The 19,074-nt window shown below is 46.5% G+C and overlaps 1 protein-coding gene across 1 annotated transcript; it reads left to right on the top strand.

Annotated features, from left to right (window-relative positions):
- The first annotated feature begins 48 nt into the window (after positions 1-48).
- Positions 49-10,875, top strand: LOC6598508 (probable ATP-dependent RNA helicase CG8611). Its single transcript, XM_002023560.2, has 5 exons — positions 49-160; positions 229-2,030; positions 2,666-3,093; positions 9,549-9,738; positions 9,814-10,875. Exons 1-5 carry the CDS (start codon positions 98-100, stop codon positions 10,082-10,084), a joined length of 2,754 nt encoding a protein of 917 aa, XP_002023596.2. The 5' UTR covers positions 49-97; the 3' UTR covers positions 10,085-10,875.
- The last annotated feature ends 8,199 nt before the right edge of the window (positions 10,876-19,074 follow it).

The raw sequence follows: 19,074 nt of genomic DNA, 5'->3' as shown, positions 1-19,074 counted from the left end.
CGTTGCGAATGGCACTGCTTGGGAAGAAGCAGCTTGCGCGCACGTTTTTTGATCAAGCAGTTCACTATATTTCAATAATTCCCCAAATGCTATAGAAATGGTGGACAACATATCGCTGAATGTGAGTGCCAAGGCATCGGCCGGTAAGACCCCACAAAAGGTGAGTGTTCCGTTCCCCGAAGTTCCATTTGTGAAAGGCAGCTCAATATTGACCGCGTTCCGTTTCAGAAAACTGCGCGGCAGCCCGTGGCAGGCAAACGCGCTCCGGCGTCCAGCAATTTCGATTTCCAGTTCAATGCGGATGAGAAGCCCAAGGTAAAGGCCATAGTAGTGCGGCGACGGGTCCCCACCAGGGTCCAGGCAAAGCCTACTCCTCCTGCTGCTGCTACTGCTCCCGCTGCCGCTCCTCCTACCCATGCTTCCTCGCTCTCTGGGGATCTCATGTTCAATGCGACCACATCCCAGCCAGCTCCCAGCCTGGGCCATGATCTTATGCTCAATGTAAACGCAGCGCCAGCAAAGACTGGTCCAGTGGCCAAGACCAAGCCCAAGACCACGAGGGCCGAGCGCATGGGCAGCAAGAAACGCAGCAATCCTGTGTCCAAGCTGAGCGACGAGCAACTCAAGCGCGCCCTGAAGGCGCGCAAGGGCCAGCCGGAGAACCCCAACAAACTGCCACGTGCTGGCGACATCTTCAAGGCGCGGATCGAGGAGGAACGAAAGAAGAATATCGCTGAGAATGCAGTAGCAGAAGAGCCCGAAAAACAGGAAAAGCAGTCGGAACAGAAGCAGGAGCCAAACGAATCAAAGACGTCCACTGGCCCATCGATGAATCGCTTTCGCACAAAGAAAATCGGACTCTTCGATCAGAGCGATGTGGAGGCCCTCAAGCAGCTGGGCCAGCGGACGGTGAAGCCCGTCAGGGAGACGATATTCGCTGGCAGTAAAGTCGCGAGTCTCGGGCTGCATGCGCATGCGGTGAAGAATCTTGAGGACCTGCTTAGCATAACAGAGCTGACGACAGTGCAGCAGAAGACCATACCGCACGTACTGAGCGGCAAGGATGTGCTCGTGCGCTCCCAGACGGGCTCCGGCAAGACTCTGGCCTACGCCCTGCCGCTGGTGGAGAAGCTCCAGGGCCAGGTGCCGCATATCAAGCGCACCGACGGCGTCGTGGCCCTGATCATCGTGCCCACCCGCGAGCTGGTCGTGCAGACGTACGAGCTCTTCCAGAAGCTGGTCAAGCCCTACACATGGATCGTACCGGGATCCCTGCTGGGTGGGGAGAGTCGCAAGAGCGAGAAGGCGCGCCTGCGGAAGGGAATCAATGTGCTGGTGGGGACGCCGGGCCGCCTGGTCGACCATCTGCTGCACACGGCCTCCTTCAAGCTGTTTCGCCTCCAATTCCTGGTGCTGGACGAGGCCGATCGCCTGCTGGAGCTCGGATACGAGCGGGACGTCAAGCAGCTGGTGGAGGCCATTGACAAGCACCGGTTGGAGGCCCAGGGGCAGGACGAGAAGTTGCCGCAGCTGCAGCGCCTGCTGCTGAGCGCAACGCTCACCGCCCAGGTCCAGGAGCTGGCCGGGCTCGCCCTCAGCGATCCCCTCTACATCGACAACAGCGACGAGGCGGCCAGTGCAGCGCTCAAGAGCAAGGAGGGCTACCAGAAGGACTCGATCGAGGCCCAGCTGGAGCCGGACGATGGCCTGGGTGAGTATCAGGAGGACGTAACGGGCGTGCTCAGCATCCCAGAGAATCTGCACCTGAGCTACATCGTGGTGCCGGCCAAGCTCCGACTGGTGGCCCTCTCCTCGCTGCTGGCCAAGGAACTGGCCGCCAGCCCCAAGCAGTTCAAGGCCATCATCTTTATGAGCACCACGGAAATGGTGAACTTCCATCACGACATGCTCAACGAGGCCCTCACCCGGCGCGTGCTCGACGAGGACGACGAGCAGGTCAAGGACAATGACGAGGACTCTGACGAGCAGGACACCAGCACACCGCTACTCCAGGGACTGCGCTTCTTCAAGTGAGTGGGGGAGTGGGAACAGATCATTGGCTGGCATTACCTCCAAGTACCAGAGACTATAGAGGCTGTAGAGACTGTTATGCCACATAGATTTTAGATAAGATATTTAAGGATATTTATGTACAAAGCATAATTGAAAGAATCAGGAATATCATAATCATGGATAGGGCGTGCCATGATACACAGAAGTCTGTGGAAGCTAGGATGATAGAGCCTCCTAGGCCATGTATGATCAAGGCCACTGTGTAGGGTCCTGGATGTACTCCGCTAGCTCTTTGGGCCCATCTTTGTCTGTCATCTCCGTCTGTGCCTCTAAGATCTGCAAAGTTCTCCATATACATATCGTATATAGAAATATATAGGCTGCATTAACCGAGAGCGAAACTTTCTGGTTAATATTTATGGCAAAAATCGTGTGCAACTCATTTAAACATTCAAAAATGTACAATATCAACGGATGACTATGGCACACTAGGACTATGTTATGTTATGGTCCTTTAAACTCCTTTAAGAATGAAAATATCTTCCCATAGAACATGAGCATACACTCGGATCGAATGTATGAATGAACGATAAAGCTTCAGGGCTAAATCGAATATCGAATCTCCATTGACTTTTTCGTTTTGTTTTTGCAGACTGCACGGCTCCATGACCCAGACGGAGCGTCAGGGCGTCTTTCGGGGATTCAGGGACTGCGCCAGCTGTGTGCTACTGGCCACCGATGTGGTGGGCCGTGGCATCGATGTGCCCGACATTAAGCTTGTGATCCAGTATACGCCGCCCCAGACCACGGCGGACTTTGTGCATCGTGTGGGACGGACGGCGCGTGCGGGCCGCAAGGGCAGGGCCGTGCTCTTCCTGGCCCCCAGCGAATCGCAGTTTGTGCGGCACCTGGAGAACAAACGCATCCGGATCCAGCAGGGCGACATGTACGCCTATCTGCAGACCCTGCTGCCGCTCGACGACGAGGCGCGAACCGTTCAGGAGGCGGCGTCCAATCTCCAGCACAAATTCCAAACGCTCCTCGAGGATGATCGCGAGCTGCACGACAAGTCCTGCAAAGGTGAGGCTTCCCTTTCCTTCCCTTTCCTTCTATTTCCTTCCTTTCCAAATGTCTCATTTGGCCAGTTCCCATGGCATTTACTTTTCCAATTGGCTCGAATTCCAACCCAAAGACCGACACTCGCCGGACTCGCTGGACTCTCTGGCCGAACCAGCAATTTAATTCTTTCACCAAGAGAACATTAACTTTGTAATTATGATTTTTTACGACACAATTCTCGCTCGGCGCTCTTCTACTACAAAAAGTGGGAAAACAGACAGAAGCGGGAGGGAAAACACACACACACACACACACACAAACAGTCCTCTGTGCTATTTTTCCAATTATAAGTTGGACGTACTCTCCACGCCCCCTACTGTCTCCGTAAGTCCCCGGTCCTTGGACCACACCAGCCATCAGCCATCATCATCGGGGGGCAACGCGCGTTAAAAACACAAAAATTATTTCATATTTGAAGTTAATTTCGATTGCGTGTCAAATGGATCCACTCGACTCCACTCCGCCCAGTTCTCTGTCCCCTGTCCAGCCAGCCAGCCAGCCAGCTATCCTTCCTTCCTTCCACCCTCAATAGCCAGGGGGGCAAATGGCCAACAGCGACTCCTTTCATCGTCCTGAACCTTTTCTGTTTTTCTGCTTTTTCAGTTTTTTTTTTTATTTCCCTTTATACTTTATTTTATTTCCCTTGCCGACAACGGAAAGTGGAAAAGGGTATATACGTTTTAGTATCGGTATAACCATCTTTTGGAACTATTTAAATATATAATGCACAAAGAAGGTGCTGTGGAAAAGGTGTTGAGCCATTAAAAGAGCTTAAAGAAGGAACTATAGATATGACTATAAGAACATCTATGGTTCCCTGCTCTCGTTCGAGCAAAAAGAGGACTCTGTCCAAGCTATGGTTACAGAATCCTCAGTAGAATCGATAAAGAGTGCTCCTACTGTACTCCATTTGGGAGGTGCTGTGGATAGTCTTTGAAATACCCTGAAAACATACGGATTCTTTGGGAAACTCCCAATTTGATTGGAATGGAAAACCCCTCACAGGGTATCCCAAGTGCTGGGCTATACTATTTGTTTCCTCTTTACAACTGTCAATCCCCACCCAATCAATGGTAATGTTAATGTCCTGTTGAAATTGTAATTGGAGCCTTGGATGGATAGGGATGGGGATAGGAAAAAAGTTAATTAGATGTTACCAAGGCCCTGGGCCAGCAGCGGCAGCAGGTTGAAGGGTTGTCCCTGTTGTGGGGTTCGGGGGAAAAAAACGCCGCTATAGAAGAACTTTTTCCCATGTTTTCAAGGAGACCAGGGAAATGGAAAATCGAACAACGCCCCGCCAAATGGAGAGCAGAGCACAAAATGAATGCAAAATGAATCATAAGAGCCGGAGGTGGGAGACGGCCACTGATGGCGACTCGAAACAGGAAACGGAAACTGAGCAAAATATCCAAATGGCTTTCAGGCCAATCGCAAAACAATAGCTAGACAGCAACAGCAGGCCAACAAAACCGATATGGATGGAGCAGCAAAGAGAAATGGAGAAAGGAGAAAGAGGCATGACTAGAAAGAGAATTGGCTGGAGAGGAGAGGAGAGAAGAGGAGTCGAGGCGAGGCGAGGCGAGTCGAGTCTGTCAAAATGGCAACTCCAATTGCACTTAAGCGCCGAGTCAAGCGTCAAGGCAGGAAGCCACTTGGCAAAACTTGAGAGCAGCAACCGAACGAAGGGGGAGTGGGGGAATGCAATAAAACCAACGGAGACAGAGACAGAGTCAGATACAGATACAGACTGGGGGACAGAGAGGGGGAGAGAGAGAGAGATGCAGTTTGCTGCGGCTGCTGCTGCTCCTCCTGCTGCTGCTTTGCTGCGTCCAATCAAAAAGCCATTAAAAAGTATTACGCTTGAACAAAACTGTACAAAGCAGCAGATAAAAGCAGTTAGAACAGCCAACATCAGCCATCAGCAGGGAGAAGAAAGGAGCAAATGTGGCAGATGAGAGATGGCACCAAAAACTGTGGCACAGGAGGTACGAGTAGTTCTGTGGGTGGCATTGGCAGTGGCAGTGGAGTCAAGAGTCCCTCGCTTTCCATCGGTAATTGAAACAATTTTCAAGTTGAAATTCACTTTTTCTTCCACCAATCCAAGGCGGGATTCAGCTTTCAACGTTTCAGTATCTCCCACAGATGACTATGTGGCTCCCCCGTGTGCTACAGTGCGTATCAAGGGTGCAAGGCAATGGCAAGCACATCTCAAGGGAAACTGCGTGCACGGCACACACAAATATATTTATTAACAAAACACTAATGGTCTCTGTGCAGTTTTATGGAAACAAAGAAACGTCTATTCTCTATTTGAATTCATCCTTTTAGATGCCGTCCAAGCCCCTGATGTTTGCCTCACAGAAAAGAGAGCATTTTCGATGCTAGTTAGTATTTATGTACAGATATTCTTGATAAGCATCAATCAGGAAAACTGCTTGTAAAAAGTAATCGATGACTTTAAAAAAGAATCAGCGATACATATATCGATCGAATAGATAATCATCGATGAGTTTTAAATAATGATAGCCGAATAATCGATGACTATAAAAATTTAATAGGGAAATCTTCGATATATATATATCGATTTAAAATATGAATAGATAAATCATCGATGAGCTTTTAAATAATTTATGACTGTACAAATTTAATAGACGAATCCTCGATTACTTTCAAAAAGTAGTAGTAGCGGATTACGTTTTCAGCCAAAACGTTTCGTTTTTGTTTTAGGGTTCTCCAGTTTTCACATATTTTTGCTGTTTGCACCAAAACGAAAATTGTTGTTGCCCTGGCCCATTTTTTCCGAGCCAAATTTGAGGTTGGGCTAAAATAAAATTATTTATAAAGAAAGCAAAAGTTAAATTACCCTGATATATGTAGGTGTCAAGTTTATGTTAATGCATCAATAAGTCATCTATATTTTTTTCCTTTTGCAATTAAGGTTTGTTTCGTTGTATAAAATGCCGTTTACTTTTCATTTCGTCAAAGAAGATGTTTTCGTTTTGAAAACGAATAAATCTTGCGGAATGTGAAAACGGGTGCCCAAATTTATGAGTATTCAAAAGTAGATCGGAAAACTTATGAGAATGTGAAAAACGGATCCTGGCTGAATGACTTCAAAAAAGTAATCGATTAATAGCCCTATGCACCACCATTTGTACTCTATGAACCAAACCGAATTATCGATTTTACGGGGTTTTTTTTTTGTTTAATGTTTTAAGATTTTTTGTAAAACAATGGTATTTGTTTTTAATGTTTTTTAGAGGTAGTGCTTCTTTTTTCCCATAACTTAAGTGAGTTAAATTTGGTTGTACTGAGCTTTGCAGTTCTGAAAAGCTGATAATGCCACTATAAATCGCCCCTTCAGCTTTCCGTTTGGAAAATATTAGGCTCTCAATTGCAAACAATTTTTTCGACTTTTAAAAGTCAGGAAAAGACGATAAAAATGTTATATTTTTTGTGTTTAAATTTTATATTTGTATAATTTATTTCACAAAAAAGGAGTCGGTTTGGTTTTGTTTGTGTTGTTGTCTAGTGTAATTCTGGATTCGATTATTCAATTTATTCGATGCAGTAAAACCTTTCTAAAGAAGGCTGCTCGATTGGAATTCTCTCTTGATCAGATTTCGATTCCACGATGCCCCTTAATCGAATTTCTTTTACTTATTATTACATTTTGTTGATGATAAATTACTGGAATGTGATATACGATGAAGATTTCCATACGTATGATTATCATTTTCTCGACTCGATTGAAATAAATCTTTGGTATAATCCACAAGCGGAACCAGCCTTTTGAGGATTTAGAAACTTGAATAGAAACATCCGAATATATTTCTTGACAGATCTGTAAATCCCGTTCCATCCATAGCAATTTTGAGTGTACATTTGTATTTCATATTAATTTACTTATTCAGTTTCTATGTCTACATTTTTGATTTTCCCCCCTAGATAGAACCCTTTGAAATATAGTCATCAGGCGAGAAGGAAGTGTACCTTTGTGGCTGCCTAACCACTAGCTCCGCATTCGCCTTCGTCCATTTTAGGCCACTTATTAGGGGACTGCTATATGCCCCGTATATCCGCATATCCGAGTACCACATGAGCACACAAAAACAGGCCTTTGGCGAAAATCCTACGCCAGTGAAACCCTTCGGGGGGACAGCGTGAGAGAGAGAGAGCGAGAGAGAGAACGGATTAAGAAGGACACAAAAGGAAAAACAATCACAACAATTTGCCACGCCTACAACGTACAACAAAGCAAACGAAAACCGCATGGACACGCGCGCGCTTTATAAAATATCCGCTTGCATTTTGGCCTCCGTTGAGCCGTTGAGCTGCTGACGGGAGCATTAGCCACACAGTCCGCAGTCGGCAGTCCCAGGGTCACCCACCCTCCACCCTCCACCACCCAACACCCAACACCCACTCCAATCACGCTCAAATTCCTTGCCAGCGGAGACAATGGGCCAAAACGCTGGCAGGACGACAGGCAGGCGGCAGGCAAAGTAGCATAAAAGCCATTTTGTGCGGTTTCTGTGGCAAATTCAAAGGAGACTGGCACTGGTATGGAGTGGGAGAGAGTAGTGGAGTAGTGGTGTATATTCTCTCGAATGACATTTATTTTATTCGCTACTTCCGGCTGGCAGACGTCTCTAAACATCCGCTGCCGTCATACTTTTTGTTTATTTAATGTCTGCCACTTGACTGTAATCGCATTTGCGGCAATTAAGCCAGACCCAGAGACAAGGGCTTGACTTTGAGACTTCGAGAGACCCACACAAAGGACGAAAGGGACTCTCTGGCTCTACGCAAAGAATGGCCCGCGTGTGAGTGAGAGTGCCAGTACGGCGGATACGGCGTACGGTTACGGACTGAACAACGACCGAGACCGAGACGAGACGAGGCGGGACGGCTGCTGTGAGTTAATTGCTTGGGCAGGAACGTCTTTGCATCCATCTCGTCCGGCTACCACCACACCCTCTCTCTCCACTCCCCGGATCTGCTTTCCCCGTACTCCTGACATATCCACCCCCGGATACGACTTGGTCATGGTGGGTGTGTGGGAGCTTGAGGTGTCTCGGATTTGCGGCCTGCGGTTGGTTCCTCGCCCCTGATTCATGAGCAATCAATTATGGGACACTAAAAAGGAAATGGAACTGCTTCATTTGGTTAATGATACTCGTACTAGCTGGAAAATGTTTCTGTTTGGCAGGCTATTGGGGTATCGACTCCAAGCACTGAAACGAAGCCAGAAAAAAACCAAAACAGCCCAAAAGAATCGTCTCGTGAAACATATTTAGTTTCAAACAATCTCGAGTGGGGTCTTCTGTGTTCAGTATCCATTCCATATCGCAGGTTTCCAGCTTTTCCACAATAAAATACTCTCGTTGGCCAGCATTATCCCATTATACATCCCAAATGTACATCAGAATTCCAATCCAGACCAATCCTATTTTCATTATCATTAATTGTTCATTTTAGATTTCAGATTTATTTTATTTTATAGTTTATTAATTATTAGGTAACAAGATATTTTCGGAATAATTTAAATAGAATATATATTTCTCGATAATTTATTTGTTAAAATATAATTTTTTCTGTGTTCAGTACGATTCCCGGCTCTAAATAGATATGTATCTATGTTCCAGAGACTAGTTCCTGTATAGGATCTGTCTCTTGGTATTCAGGCTGATTACTTGGCCCCTCGTGAGGTCCTTGACACAAGGATTTGTTGCGGTTTCAATTGTTTTCCATATCCAGTTGGAGATGATATGATGCACACGAGTACCGTACCTCTTTGCCATTGTGCGCACACCCTTGGCTCCTCTGCTCGTCTGCCACTTCGCATCTGCCTTGTTTGATGTAGATACGAGGCATGCCTCGTACATTTCGTTGCATTTTTCATTTCACATCTAATTTACATATCTCACTTTCACTGTCGCCGTTGCCGTTGTTGTCTCTCGCTCGAGATGCTTATCGGGGTAACAATTGCGGTCTTTGTTGGTGAGTGCCACCGCAGTTGGTAATTTGATATCATTGTTGTATAATTTGGATTTGCCTGGCATAAGTGCTGCGTAATTAGCAAGGACATGCCCACAACACCAAAAGGAACGGAACGGAACAGAACGGAACCCTGCAACACAGCCAAACCGCACAGAGTCAGTCGCACAATGGAGACGACATGGATGTGGAAATCCTTTGGTGACATTGCTCATTTGTCATTTTAACAAATTTATTCTGTAATGAATGCCACACACACACACTCATACACATGGACACATGAGGCAGAGAGCACTTAAGCCAAGACATCAATTAATTCTAAAAGCATTAACATGCTACATTTGCCCCCCTCCCCACACGGCTGTTCTCACTCTGTCGCTAACCTTTGTTTCCCTCCGCTTTTGTTTGATTTGCAGCCTTTGTGTCCTGGATGAAGTTCTATTCGACATTTCCCAAAGAGCTGAAGCCCATCTTCAACGTACGCATCGCCCACATGGGACACTTCGCCAAGAGCTTTGCCCTCAAGGAGGCCCCCACAAAGTTCGCAGGCAAACATGCCGCCCCCAAGGCCCCCCCACCCACCAATCGATTGACCTACACGGAGCGGTAAGTTATCGATAGCTTTCCAAGCGTTAAGACATCGAAATCCTAGCAACCTACTCATGTCGTTTATCGTTGCAGCGATCCCGAAAAGATGCAGCAGGAGAAGCGCAGCAAGCGACGCGTCTACACGACCACAGTCAGCGGGGAAGTGCGTCAGATGCAGCCAAAGGACATCCAGAGCAAGGAACAGAAGAAGGCAGGAGCGGCAGGAGGACCACCCCCAGCAGGAGGCGCCGTTGGTCGGAGTAGCTTCATGAAGAGCCTGAACAAGTCGCGGGTCCTCAACATATCCGAGTTTGACAGCGGCCTCCCATCGGCGGGGCCGGCCAAGCGACTCAAGCAGGCGTAGTCCGTGCAGGAGTCCGTCATCCGGAGACCGAGAGGAGTCCGGGAGGACATCGCAGAAGAGCTCTCTCCGGCCACTTTGCGACTCTTTATGCGCGCCATTTTGTTCCGGCCGCCTGTCCGCCTGTCTGCCTGTCCGCCGTGTGCCTGCTCAAGCATTTAATCGAAAAGAATATTGCTCGGCCGGCCAAGATAAGAAATACAACAAAAATAAGTTTATGTATAAGGAAAACTCTAGGAAAAAAAAACCAAACGAGATGCGCTCATAAAAGTTTCATTTTTCTCAACTTTTAAGCCCGGACGTCCTGTGGGAAAAGTTGTGTGAAGCCCGGAGAGCAGCCAGCATATTTTAAGCCCAGCTCTCCATGCCTCTCTTTGCACCCTTGCAGAGAGTATTTCAGTTTTGTTAGCAGCGAACAGAAGCTAGGATCCTCAACCCAATAGAGTGCTATATATATGTATATAAATCTATACAGGGTTGTCTGTGCCTGTGCCCAACTAATTGCTACTTTATTTTAAATTAATAAGAACAGAAAAGATCGGACCTAGATCGGGTTTTCGGCCTGAAGGACCCCAAGAACTTCTCGAACCCAAAAGTGTTCTCGCTTCGAAGCCATTCAACCTTCCACTGAGAATCCAATGTATACCGATAGGCACATGTTTAGGCTTAAACAAAATCAATATCATATAGTTGAAAAGGGACCACCGATCTGCGAGAGTATCAAACACTTCGGCCCTTCTTCCTTTCATATTTTATGATTACTTTTCCCTCTTTAAATTGATGTATATATTTTTTATTCTGCTCCTTATTTTATTTTTTTTTTTGTGGAAAATATTAGAAATCCATTTTCCGCTCACTGCAGATTCATTCAGTTTTGAAAATGACAGAGAGTGCGGCCCGCGGCAGGGCCATGGGCCATGGGGCAGGGCAGGAGTCGGCGGCACGTGTTGCCTGATGGCTGCCTCGCCTTTTTATGCAACTGAAGCGCATAATTTGTTGGACAAGGCATAAATAAATATCAAAAACATATAAACACTCTCCCCCATTCAGCAGCGATTTGTTTTTGCTGGCTTCGTTTACGGCTTAAATAACTTTTTGTTACTCTATTTGGCCAGGACACGTGCCCGTTCTGGAGCGGGCGTGGAGGCCGGGGCGGGTCGCGTCGGGGCTCTGGGTATTATGGCCCTTAATTGCGGCCTCTCATTGAACGAGTGGGCCCCTAATTAGACGCTCAGCGATTGATTTTTAATCAGGCCACTGGCCCAGGACGCTCCCCTAGCCTGTCCTCTGTCCTCTGTCGTCTGTCACTCAAAGTCGCAGTCAAAGTCAAAGTCAATCAAGCGTGAACAATCGGAGCCCAGTCGGCGCCTAATTACGTGCGAGTGTCAACATATGAAATAATATTTTGGTATAAATGCGACCATTAAATGGAAACCCCTTCGCAAGTGCGTGTCTGTGGGCACATAAGAGGCATGAATATGTACACTCTTCAGGGGCTCTGTCTGTGGTCATGCGTACACCGGAAGTGGTGCTTGGGATGGTACGAGTGTGCCATTGGTGGAGCTTCGGAAGGAGCACTGGAAGGGAGGAGTAATGAGTGTATATCTTTAATAATTTATTGAGATCTTTCAGATATTAAAATCGTAGTCATACAATTTAATTTGTAGCTAACAGATAGGCCTTACAGGAATGTAGAAAAATATGTACCTATACTCGTATAATCCTTACAAGCGTCTCCTTTGATAGCTAACACGTACTCGTATTCAATAGCTATCCATCAATGAAGCCGGGACAAAATCGCCAACCCTCCAATCAGTCTGGTTCCCCGCTGGCTGAACATCTGTGGGTAATAATCTCGATCCCGATCCCAACGCCCAACCATTTGATTGGCTTACGATACTTTGGGCCAATTCAATGTCCTCGATGTTCGCATGTGCGGATTCAAACCGATCTAATTGGATCAGCTCCTGCCACGGAGATCTCCACCACCGTGTCGCTGTCGGAAAGCTGTCCTGTTACCCTCCGCGGCCTCCGCCCGCACACTCTCCGCGCAACCACAAAAGGGTGGTCTGTGGAAAATTGTTAATGTGATTGCACTAATGGCTCGAATTATAGACGCATTAGGGTAAATTAAAATCCGCCTCGGCAAGCACTCGGCGGCCCACCGTCATTGCCGGCAAAAGTGGACCCTCCTCTACTACGACTGCGACTGTGACTGGCGTTGGCTCTGGCTTTGGCTTTGGGGTTGGGCTATAATAAAGTTGTAGTGGCTGCATTAACAATGCCATTGTCGGACTCGGGGCTTTCATGGTGTCACCCTGGTCAGGTGCAAATGTTGCATGCTTTCTTTCCTTTTTTCCGTTTTTTCTGTCCTGTTTTCTGCTTTCCCTCATATTGAAATTGAAAGGATCACGGTGGTGGGGCGGCGGGGCTACGACCCAAAACAGCTGTCAACATTTTTGTCGCCCGACTTTACCCCCACCCCAGGCCTGATTTTGACCAAATCGAATATGGCCCACGGCGTTGACAATCGGGTGGGGCACGGAATGAAATGGCAGGTGGAAAGAGAGGGAGTTGGGGCGGTGTGGGCTGTGCTCTAAGTGACAATTATTTGAGCTAGTTGTTGGTTTATTTCACTTAAGTATTGGTTACCGTTCGCGATTGGTTTGCGTTAAGTGTTTGACTGGCTCGACCGTGCGCCAATTACGTTACGTGTCCGGAGTATCTGACGGATACGCTCGGAGAATATCGTTTATGTGGCATACGGCATGCGGCATGGATATAACATATACGATATGCTTACGTTTTACCTTAGGGAACCAAATTGTACGACGTGTTATCCGATGAACCGATATCTCTAGCTCAAGGCAGAAGTACTCCATACACATAGAGGTCCCTTTTATAGCCTTGCAGGGGATATCCGTATCGTTTAACTGCCAAAGGAACGATCGGTCGAATGTGGAAAACATCTATTTTTTCTGAAGATTATATATAAGGACATATGTGAGCCCCGAAGATAGTCTTTCTTTCTTTTTTATGGCTGAAAATGGACTAATGAATGAATGGGCTGTAGCCTTAGAACGGGTTACAAGAAATCTTGTAGAAGAAGAACTTTCGGCTAATTTAGGTTAACCACGCATTATCCTCTATAGTATAAAGCCCATCGTAAAGGAAGGAGTCCTATGGGAACCCATTTTCCCGCCCGTTGTACCAACCTCCCATGGAGTGCCACCTGGGCTCATTCGTGCTTCCGTCCTACGCCCATGCCGCGGCCCGTTCCCGCTCCTCCAGCGTCGGCTCGCGTTAAAACCCAATTAATTTGAACGCTCAACTGGGGCGATATTTTGTGTGGCTCTTGGCGCTGCCCCGCCGATCATCTGTCAAAGAGCTCTTCCGTCGGATAGTGATGGCTGATGGTGACCTTCCACTGGGGCGGTGGGGCTGCCACAGCAACTGCGAGTGCAACGGGCCTGTTTGGACTGTTTGGGAAAGAAGTCCTTAATTGTTTGCATTTGTGTTGCAATTTAGCTGAAATCGCGCCTCTTGGCCAAATTGTCTTTAAATTGGCAGTTGGCGCTGTGCGCCATAAATCCAAGCAGCACCCAACCCCAGACCCCAGACCCCAGATCCCAGTCCCCAGACCAAAGACCCCAGACCTCACCCTGGTTTACTGCCTCTCCTTGTCCCCAGCACTATCTTTCGATGCCCTTAACGCGTTGAGTGGAAGGGTATATTGTTTTGGATCCCATACACAGCAAAAATACGATCCAAGGGCTTTAAAGCAGGGAACTCCCTATGATTTTTGGCATTATTCAACTTTGAGTTTTATTTTGTAATACAAACTATTATTACTACCCAAGAATATACCTAAATCATAGAATTTATATTTATTTTGTGATTTTATTAATAGAACTTGAGTTCCAGCCTGAAAATCTCGGATAAACCCTAATCGAAAACGTATATATTTATATTAGTAAGCCCTTTAAATAGGTCTTTGTATTGATATATCGAACAATATCTTGGGGCAGATTGACTTTGAGCCAATCCGCTTACCCATTAGTAGGTCTAATTACGCCCAACATAAACCTTTTAGGGTTATATGCCACAACTATAACCCCCTCTGTCATACCCCGAATTCTCCTTTAAGCTAATAGCATGTGGTACTTTTAGCTTCTATTCTTTCCTCCTTTTGTTACTAACTTCCATTATTAGCAGATAATTGTTAATTAAAAAATATATAATCAGATGGTAACTTGGCTTTAAATATTAATTTCAAACCTCGCCATTATCGATTAAAGAATAGATATAAGAGAGGGAAGGGAAGCCAAGTTTATACACACAACTTTTTATCTACCAACAACATCTCAACATTTCAGTGCCATCATTATTAGATGTATCCAAATTTGAGGGAAGAAGACAAATCTTCATCAGGGAATTTTCAGAAAAATTAAAGAAAACTATTCCACTTTTATGGAAAAAGTGCCACAGCCTCTAGTTTGAGATCCTGTAATAATATAGAATAATTATTTTCCTCTGAATGGCTTCAAATTCAAAAGGCTTAGTGTAATGAATGTTTGTGGAATGATCGTCAAAAATATTCGGAGTAGCAGGTATCTTACGGTCGCAATATCTGATCGAGGCACTACGAGTTTGTTCAGACTTTGGGAGCATTTTTCTGTTCGCTTAGGCAGGCGGCGGAAGTATCGCTTGAGGAGGACTGAGGAGTCAGCACCGCGTTCCTGGTCCCCAACCCGCTTGGAGTCACCCGTGGGGCATCGTTGGCGGTCAGTATGGCAGGGGCAGGGGCAGATGCAGATGCAGCGGCGGCGGTCGCAAATTATCAGCAAATTAGACTTTTCGTCGAACGAGCCAAGACCAAGACCAAGACTCTCAGTCGGAGTCGGAGTCGGAGTCGGAGTCGGAGCTGCGTCATTTGGTTTGATTTGATTTCATTTGTTTGCATGTCTCGTTGTCATTTTGGCTGCGTTTCGTTGGCGGCGGCGTCGGCGTCGGCGGCGTCTCCTTTTTGGGGCCATTTCTCATCGCTGGGGTTACGTTTTATGGGACGCCGCTGGTAAAGTGATTTCTTCAACGCTTTGTTAGCGCACTGGATTGATGCGGCTGTCATTAGGCGATTTCGTTTTCGGCCTAAACGGGTCCCAGAGCTCTGGGTCTCCTCTCCTCTCATCTCCTCTCCTCCACTGCACTCCACACCATTCCACTCCATGCCATTCGATGCGATGCGATGCGATGGCCGATGTTCAGGCCCGTTTGCTAAATGCGTTTTTAACGTGCTTTTAATTGTCAGGTCGTTGACGGCTACCCCTCTCTGTCGTGTCGCTCCACTCCATCCCTCTTGGATCTACTCCCCTCTACCCGCTCCCCCTTCCCCTCCCCACTCTCAGTTTTAAGTTCTCTTCTCACTTGCTAAGCGCAAATTAAATCAAATTGAAACTAATTAACATAAATAAATTAACACAAAATCCAATAGCAATATGCCTCGTTACAGGCTTTCACACTTTCCGCTCCACTGTGCCGAGCCCAACCATTCATCCATCCATCCATCCATCCATCCATCTATCCCTCCATCCTACCCGTTCTCTGGCCGCCGCCGCCGCCGCCGCCGCCTGTGACATTTACAAGCGACAACTGTCAAATTGGACAAGTTGCATTTGCAAATAAATAGACGAGCAGGGGAACGGGAGCGGGCACGGGAACGGGCACTCGTTCAAACGGAAACGGAAACTGACGAGCCACGAATCCCAGAGACTTCTGCCACAGACACACTCTCTAAGTCCCAAAGGGGGTGCTGCCTGGATGAGGGACGGGGGTCTGGTGGAGTGGGAAGGGGTGCTGGTGCTGTGCTTCGACGCTTGCGCTTAAAGTTTTTAGGCGCTATGAAATTAATTGGATTTGCCTGCGGCCGCCTCTCTATAGCCATACTCTCCTCTTTCGGCCGCAGTGGGGCTTTCAACATCTAGTCTCCACCTGGACCCAAGCCTAGCCTAAAAGTGGCCTTCTTTTAGCTCGATAGAAAGCCAACCAAAAATATCCGTTTTTAAGCTAAGATCTAGCAAAATGGAATGTCCTACAAATAAATATATATTTACATATATGTTTAGCCAGATAAAAGCTATAGGGAGTTTCTAAACCATAGCTAAATACATTCATTCGATATCGTTTCCTCCTCTAACAAAGAATGCGAATATCATCCCTGTTTTTGCTTGGTAACACTCTTTTCAGAACTGAGCACTAGGCCAAAATTTCTAAAAAACTGATCATAGTTAGGTCTTTCAGTAAAATACTAGTTTTTGCTTCCATAAGTTCTATTTTCAGTTATATTTTCGCAGTGCATTTGACACTCTTGAAATTTAAGGAGCAAAGATTAATGAAACATCCAGAGATTTCGAAGGGATCACAATTAATTTCAAGTAAAGCTTTTTCCATTCCTTGACAACAGCTCATACAATTTCAAAAAAGAATGAATTTAAAATGTTGGATCGCCTTTTCTTGGAGTTATTATGTGGCAAAATAGTTCTGAAAACGGCTTTAAATAAACTTCGTAGTTCAGGTGGATGTTAAGATATTCTTGGGTATATAGTATGTATTGTACACACATTTATACGAGTAAATAGTGCTAGTTTCACACACTATCAGTACAGTGGAAACAGTTCCTCTCCAGTTTCCAGTCTCCAGTCAAAATATTTTCGTCCATTCGTCCGATTCGTTTGTGTTCATTGGATGGCTTCTAAACTGTGGTCGGCCAAGCGGCGTATGCGCAATGTAATCCGGCTCCCAGCGCCCAGGCCCCACAACAAAACAGACCCCAAAGACACCCCCACACCCACAACCACCCCACCCTTTGGCTCGGGTCGCAGTTCCCAGTTCCCAGCTCAGTTATTTACTGCTTTATTTGCGGTCTTGTCAAAGCAATCAACACAGTCAGAGCGTGTCCTGTGGCGGAGGTGGTGGATTCTATTTACTTGTCTGTCGAGTCCTGCTCAGGCTCAGGCTCCTGCTGCTGCTCCTTCTGCTCCCTGTTCATTCGTTGGCTACGAGTTTATTTGTAGAATGATTTTTCAATAATTTATGTATGACGTTGTCGACAGAAACTCGGCCTCGACAGGGGGGGTGGTATGGTGCGGTGATGATGGCTTGGGTGGGTTCGGGTATCGGTCTGGAGTGGAATGGAGTGGAGTGCAGTTGAGTGGGCTGGGGGCACTTGATTTAATGTGCGGGGTGTTACTTTCAACACCCTCCAATCACAATAATAACAGCAGCAGCAGGAGCAGCAGCAGGAGCAGAAGTAGCAACAGAAACAGCGACTGCGACCACTATTGACTACTGTTGTCGCTTGGCTGTGACAATGCAATTATAAATGGTGACAAAATAATTTCCGCTCCGTGATTTTTATGACAGTTGTTCGGATTCTGCTCCAATGCACTCCTGCCCGTCAGCCTGCCAGCCTGCCAGCCTGGCAGCCACAAAATTGAATCAAAATTAAATAGTTTAGCTGGGACTTGAAACACACGCACTCTTGGGCTCGGTTCCCTGTTCCTTGTGCCCGGCTCTCTCTGCCAGGGGCTCATTTCAAATGCCGATTTAATGACCATAATTGGTTAGGATGTGGCGAGCCGACGGAAACCTCTAGCATAATTTCAGTTCATCCTGGCTTCCTGTCCTGTGTGGGTGCTCCTCCCCCATCCCCATTCCCATCCTCATCTGAGGCACTGCCTCGCACACGAGTCTGAAATCATAATTTCAAGGGTGTCCAGCAAGGCACCACCACGACATCAGCTTTGGGAACGTCTCGCGATTCCATAAAAGCTTGTCATTTGTTGCACGCAATCCCGCGTTGCTTGCGTTATAATTGGAAATTGGAAATTGCCATGAAAATACTATGCTATACACATATGCGAAAATACCCGAGCTAAAACAGAACGAAATAATACATATTCAAATATTAATAGGCAGAGGTTCAAGGTCTTGTCCAGATATAGAAGATATGTTTATGGACAAGGATATTTAAGAAACTTTTGCTCAGAGAAAAGTGTGATTGCAATAGATGGGCAAAAGGGTGCTACCATAGATCGAAGTATTCCGGTAAAGTCACATACAAAAGGAGCCTTTGAGCCGTTCAAGATTTTCTGGACCTGAACAAAAAGGTCATCTTGGAAGAGGTAGTGGACCAGCTGATGAGTGCCTTGATGAGAGACCTACTAAGATATCCTCAGTAGCTCCCACAACGAAACAGGCCATGATTGAAGCCATGTAGAAGGGTCGCAGACCAGCGGAGAATAGGCCTCACCTGAGGCACTTGTCCCATATTAAATTGGGATTTTCAGCAGAAACACTGCTAGTAGATTTTTGATCAAACGAAACTCAAAAAACCCGAAAATATTCTATTACATTTGAATAACAAACTATGGAGAACTTTGGGTTCCTCGCTGACCTTTGGCTAATGTGTTGCATGCCCCACTCGGTATTTGATTGCTGAAAACTTGAAGAAATTTCCACACTAAACACATGGCAGGCGTTCCATTGAAAGCGGGGGCTGAACGAGCGGACCGGAAGAACGCCCACGGTTCGCGGATTTTCCGCCAAAATCGCTGGCGGAAGGTGGGTCTTAGCCCTTCGCCCTCCGTCCTCCGCCCTCTTGCACCTTAGCAAGTGTGTAATTTAAAATAATAGGGGGGATAGTGCGGGGAAAAATCAAATGAAATCAAATAAAAAAGAATTCTGCTCGTCGCGGCTGCGATGGATGCCACTTTGTTGCATTTAAGTTTGACTTTTGGTTTTTATACATTTGCATTTCTGTGTCATTTTATTGGATTATACTGACACTGGCCATATGCTGGTAATCGGTGGTCGGTATTAATAAATGGATAGTTTATATTTTTTTGTTCACTTTTCAATTCTGTTTTTTCTTGTTTTTTCTCCATTCATCTTGTAACAAATTATGTGGGGGGGAGGGGGATTGCTCTGTACGTGTA

Source organism: Drosophila persimilis, unplaced genomic scaffold (genome assembly GCF_003286085.1).
Source record: "Drosophila persimilis strain 14011-0111.01,24,50 unplaced genomic scaffold, DperRS2 tig00000793-arrow-arrow-pilon, whole genome shotgun sequence".
NCBI lineage: Eukaryota > Metazoa > Arthropoda > Insecta > Diptera > Drosophilidae > Drosophila > Drosophila persimilis.
Note: the sequence above shows the minus strand (reverse complement) of the source record. Positions and strands in the feature narration are given on the sequence as shown.

Coding starts and splice junctions, on each gene's coding strand:
- LOC6598508 (XM_002023560.2), top strand. CDS start 98: ATGGTGGACAACATATCGCTGAATGTGAGTGCCAAGGCATCGGCCGGT. Junction 3,094..9,548: donor GCACGACAAGTCCTGCAAAG/GTGAGGCTTCCC, acceptor TTTGATTTGCAG/CCTTTGTGTCCTGGATGAAG. Junction 9,739..9,813: donor CGATTGACCTACACGGAGCG/GTAAGTTATCGA, acceptor TTATCGTTGCAG/CGATCCCGAAAAGATGCAGC.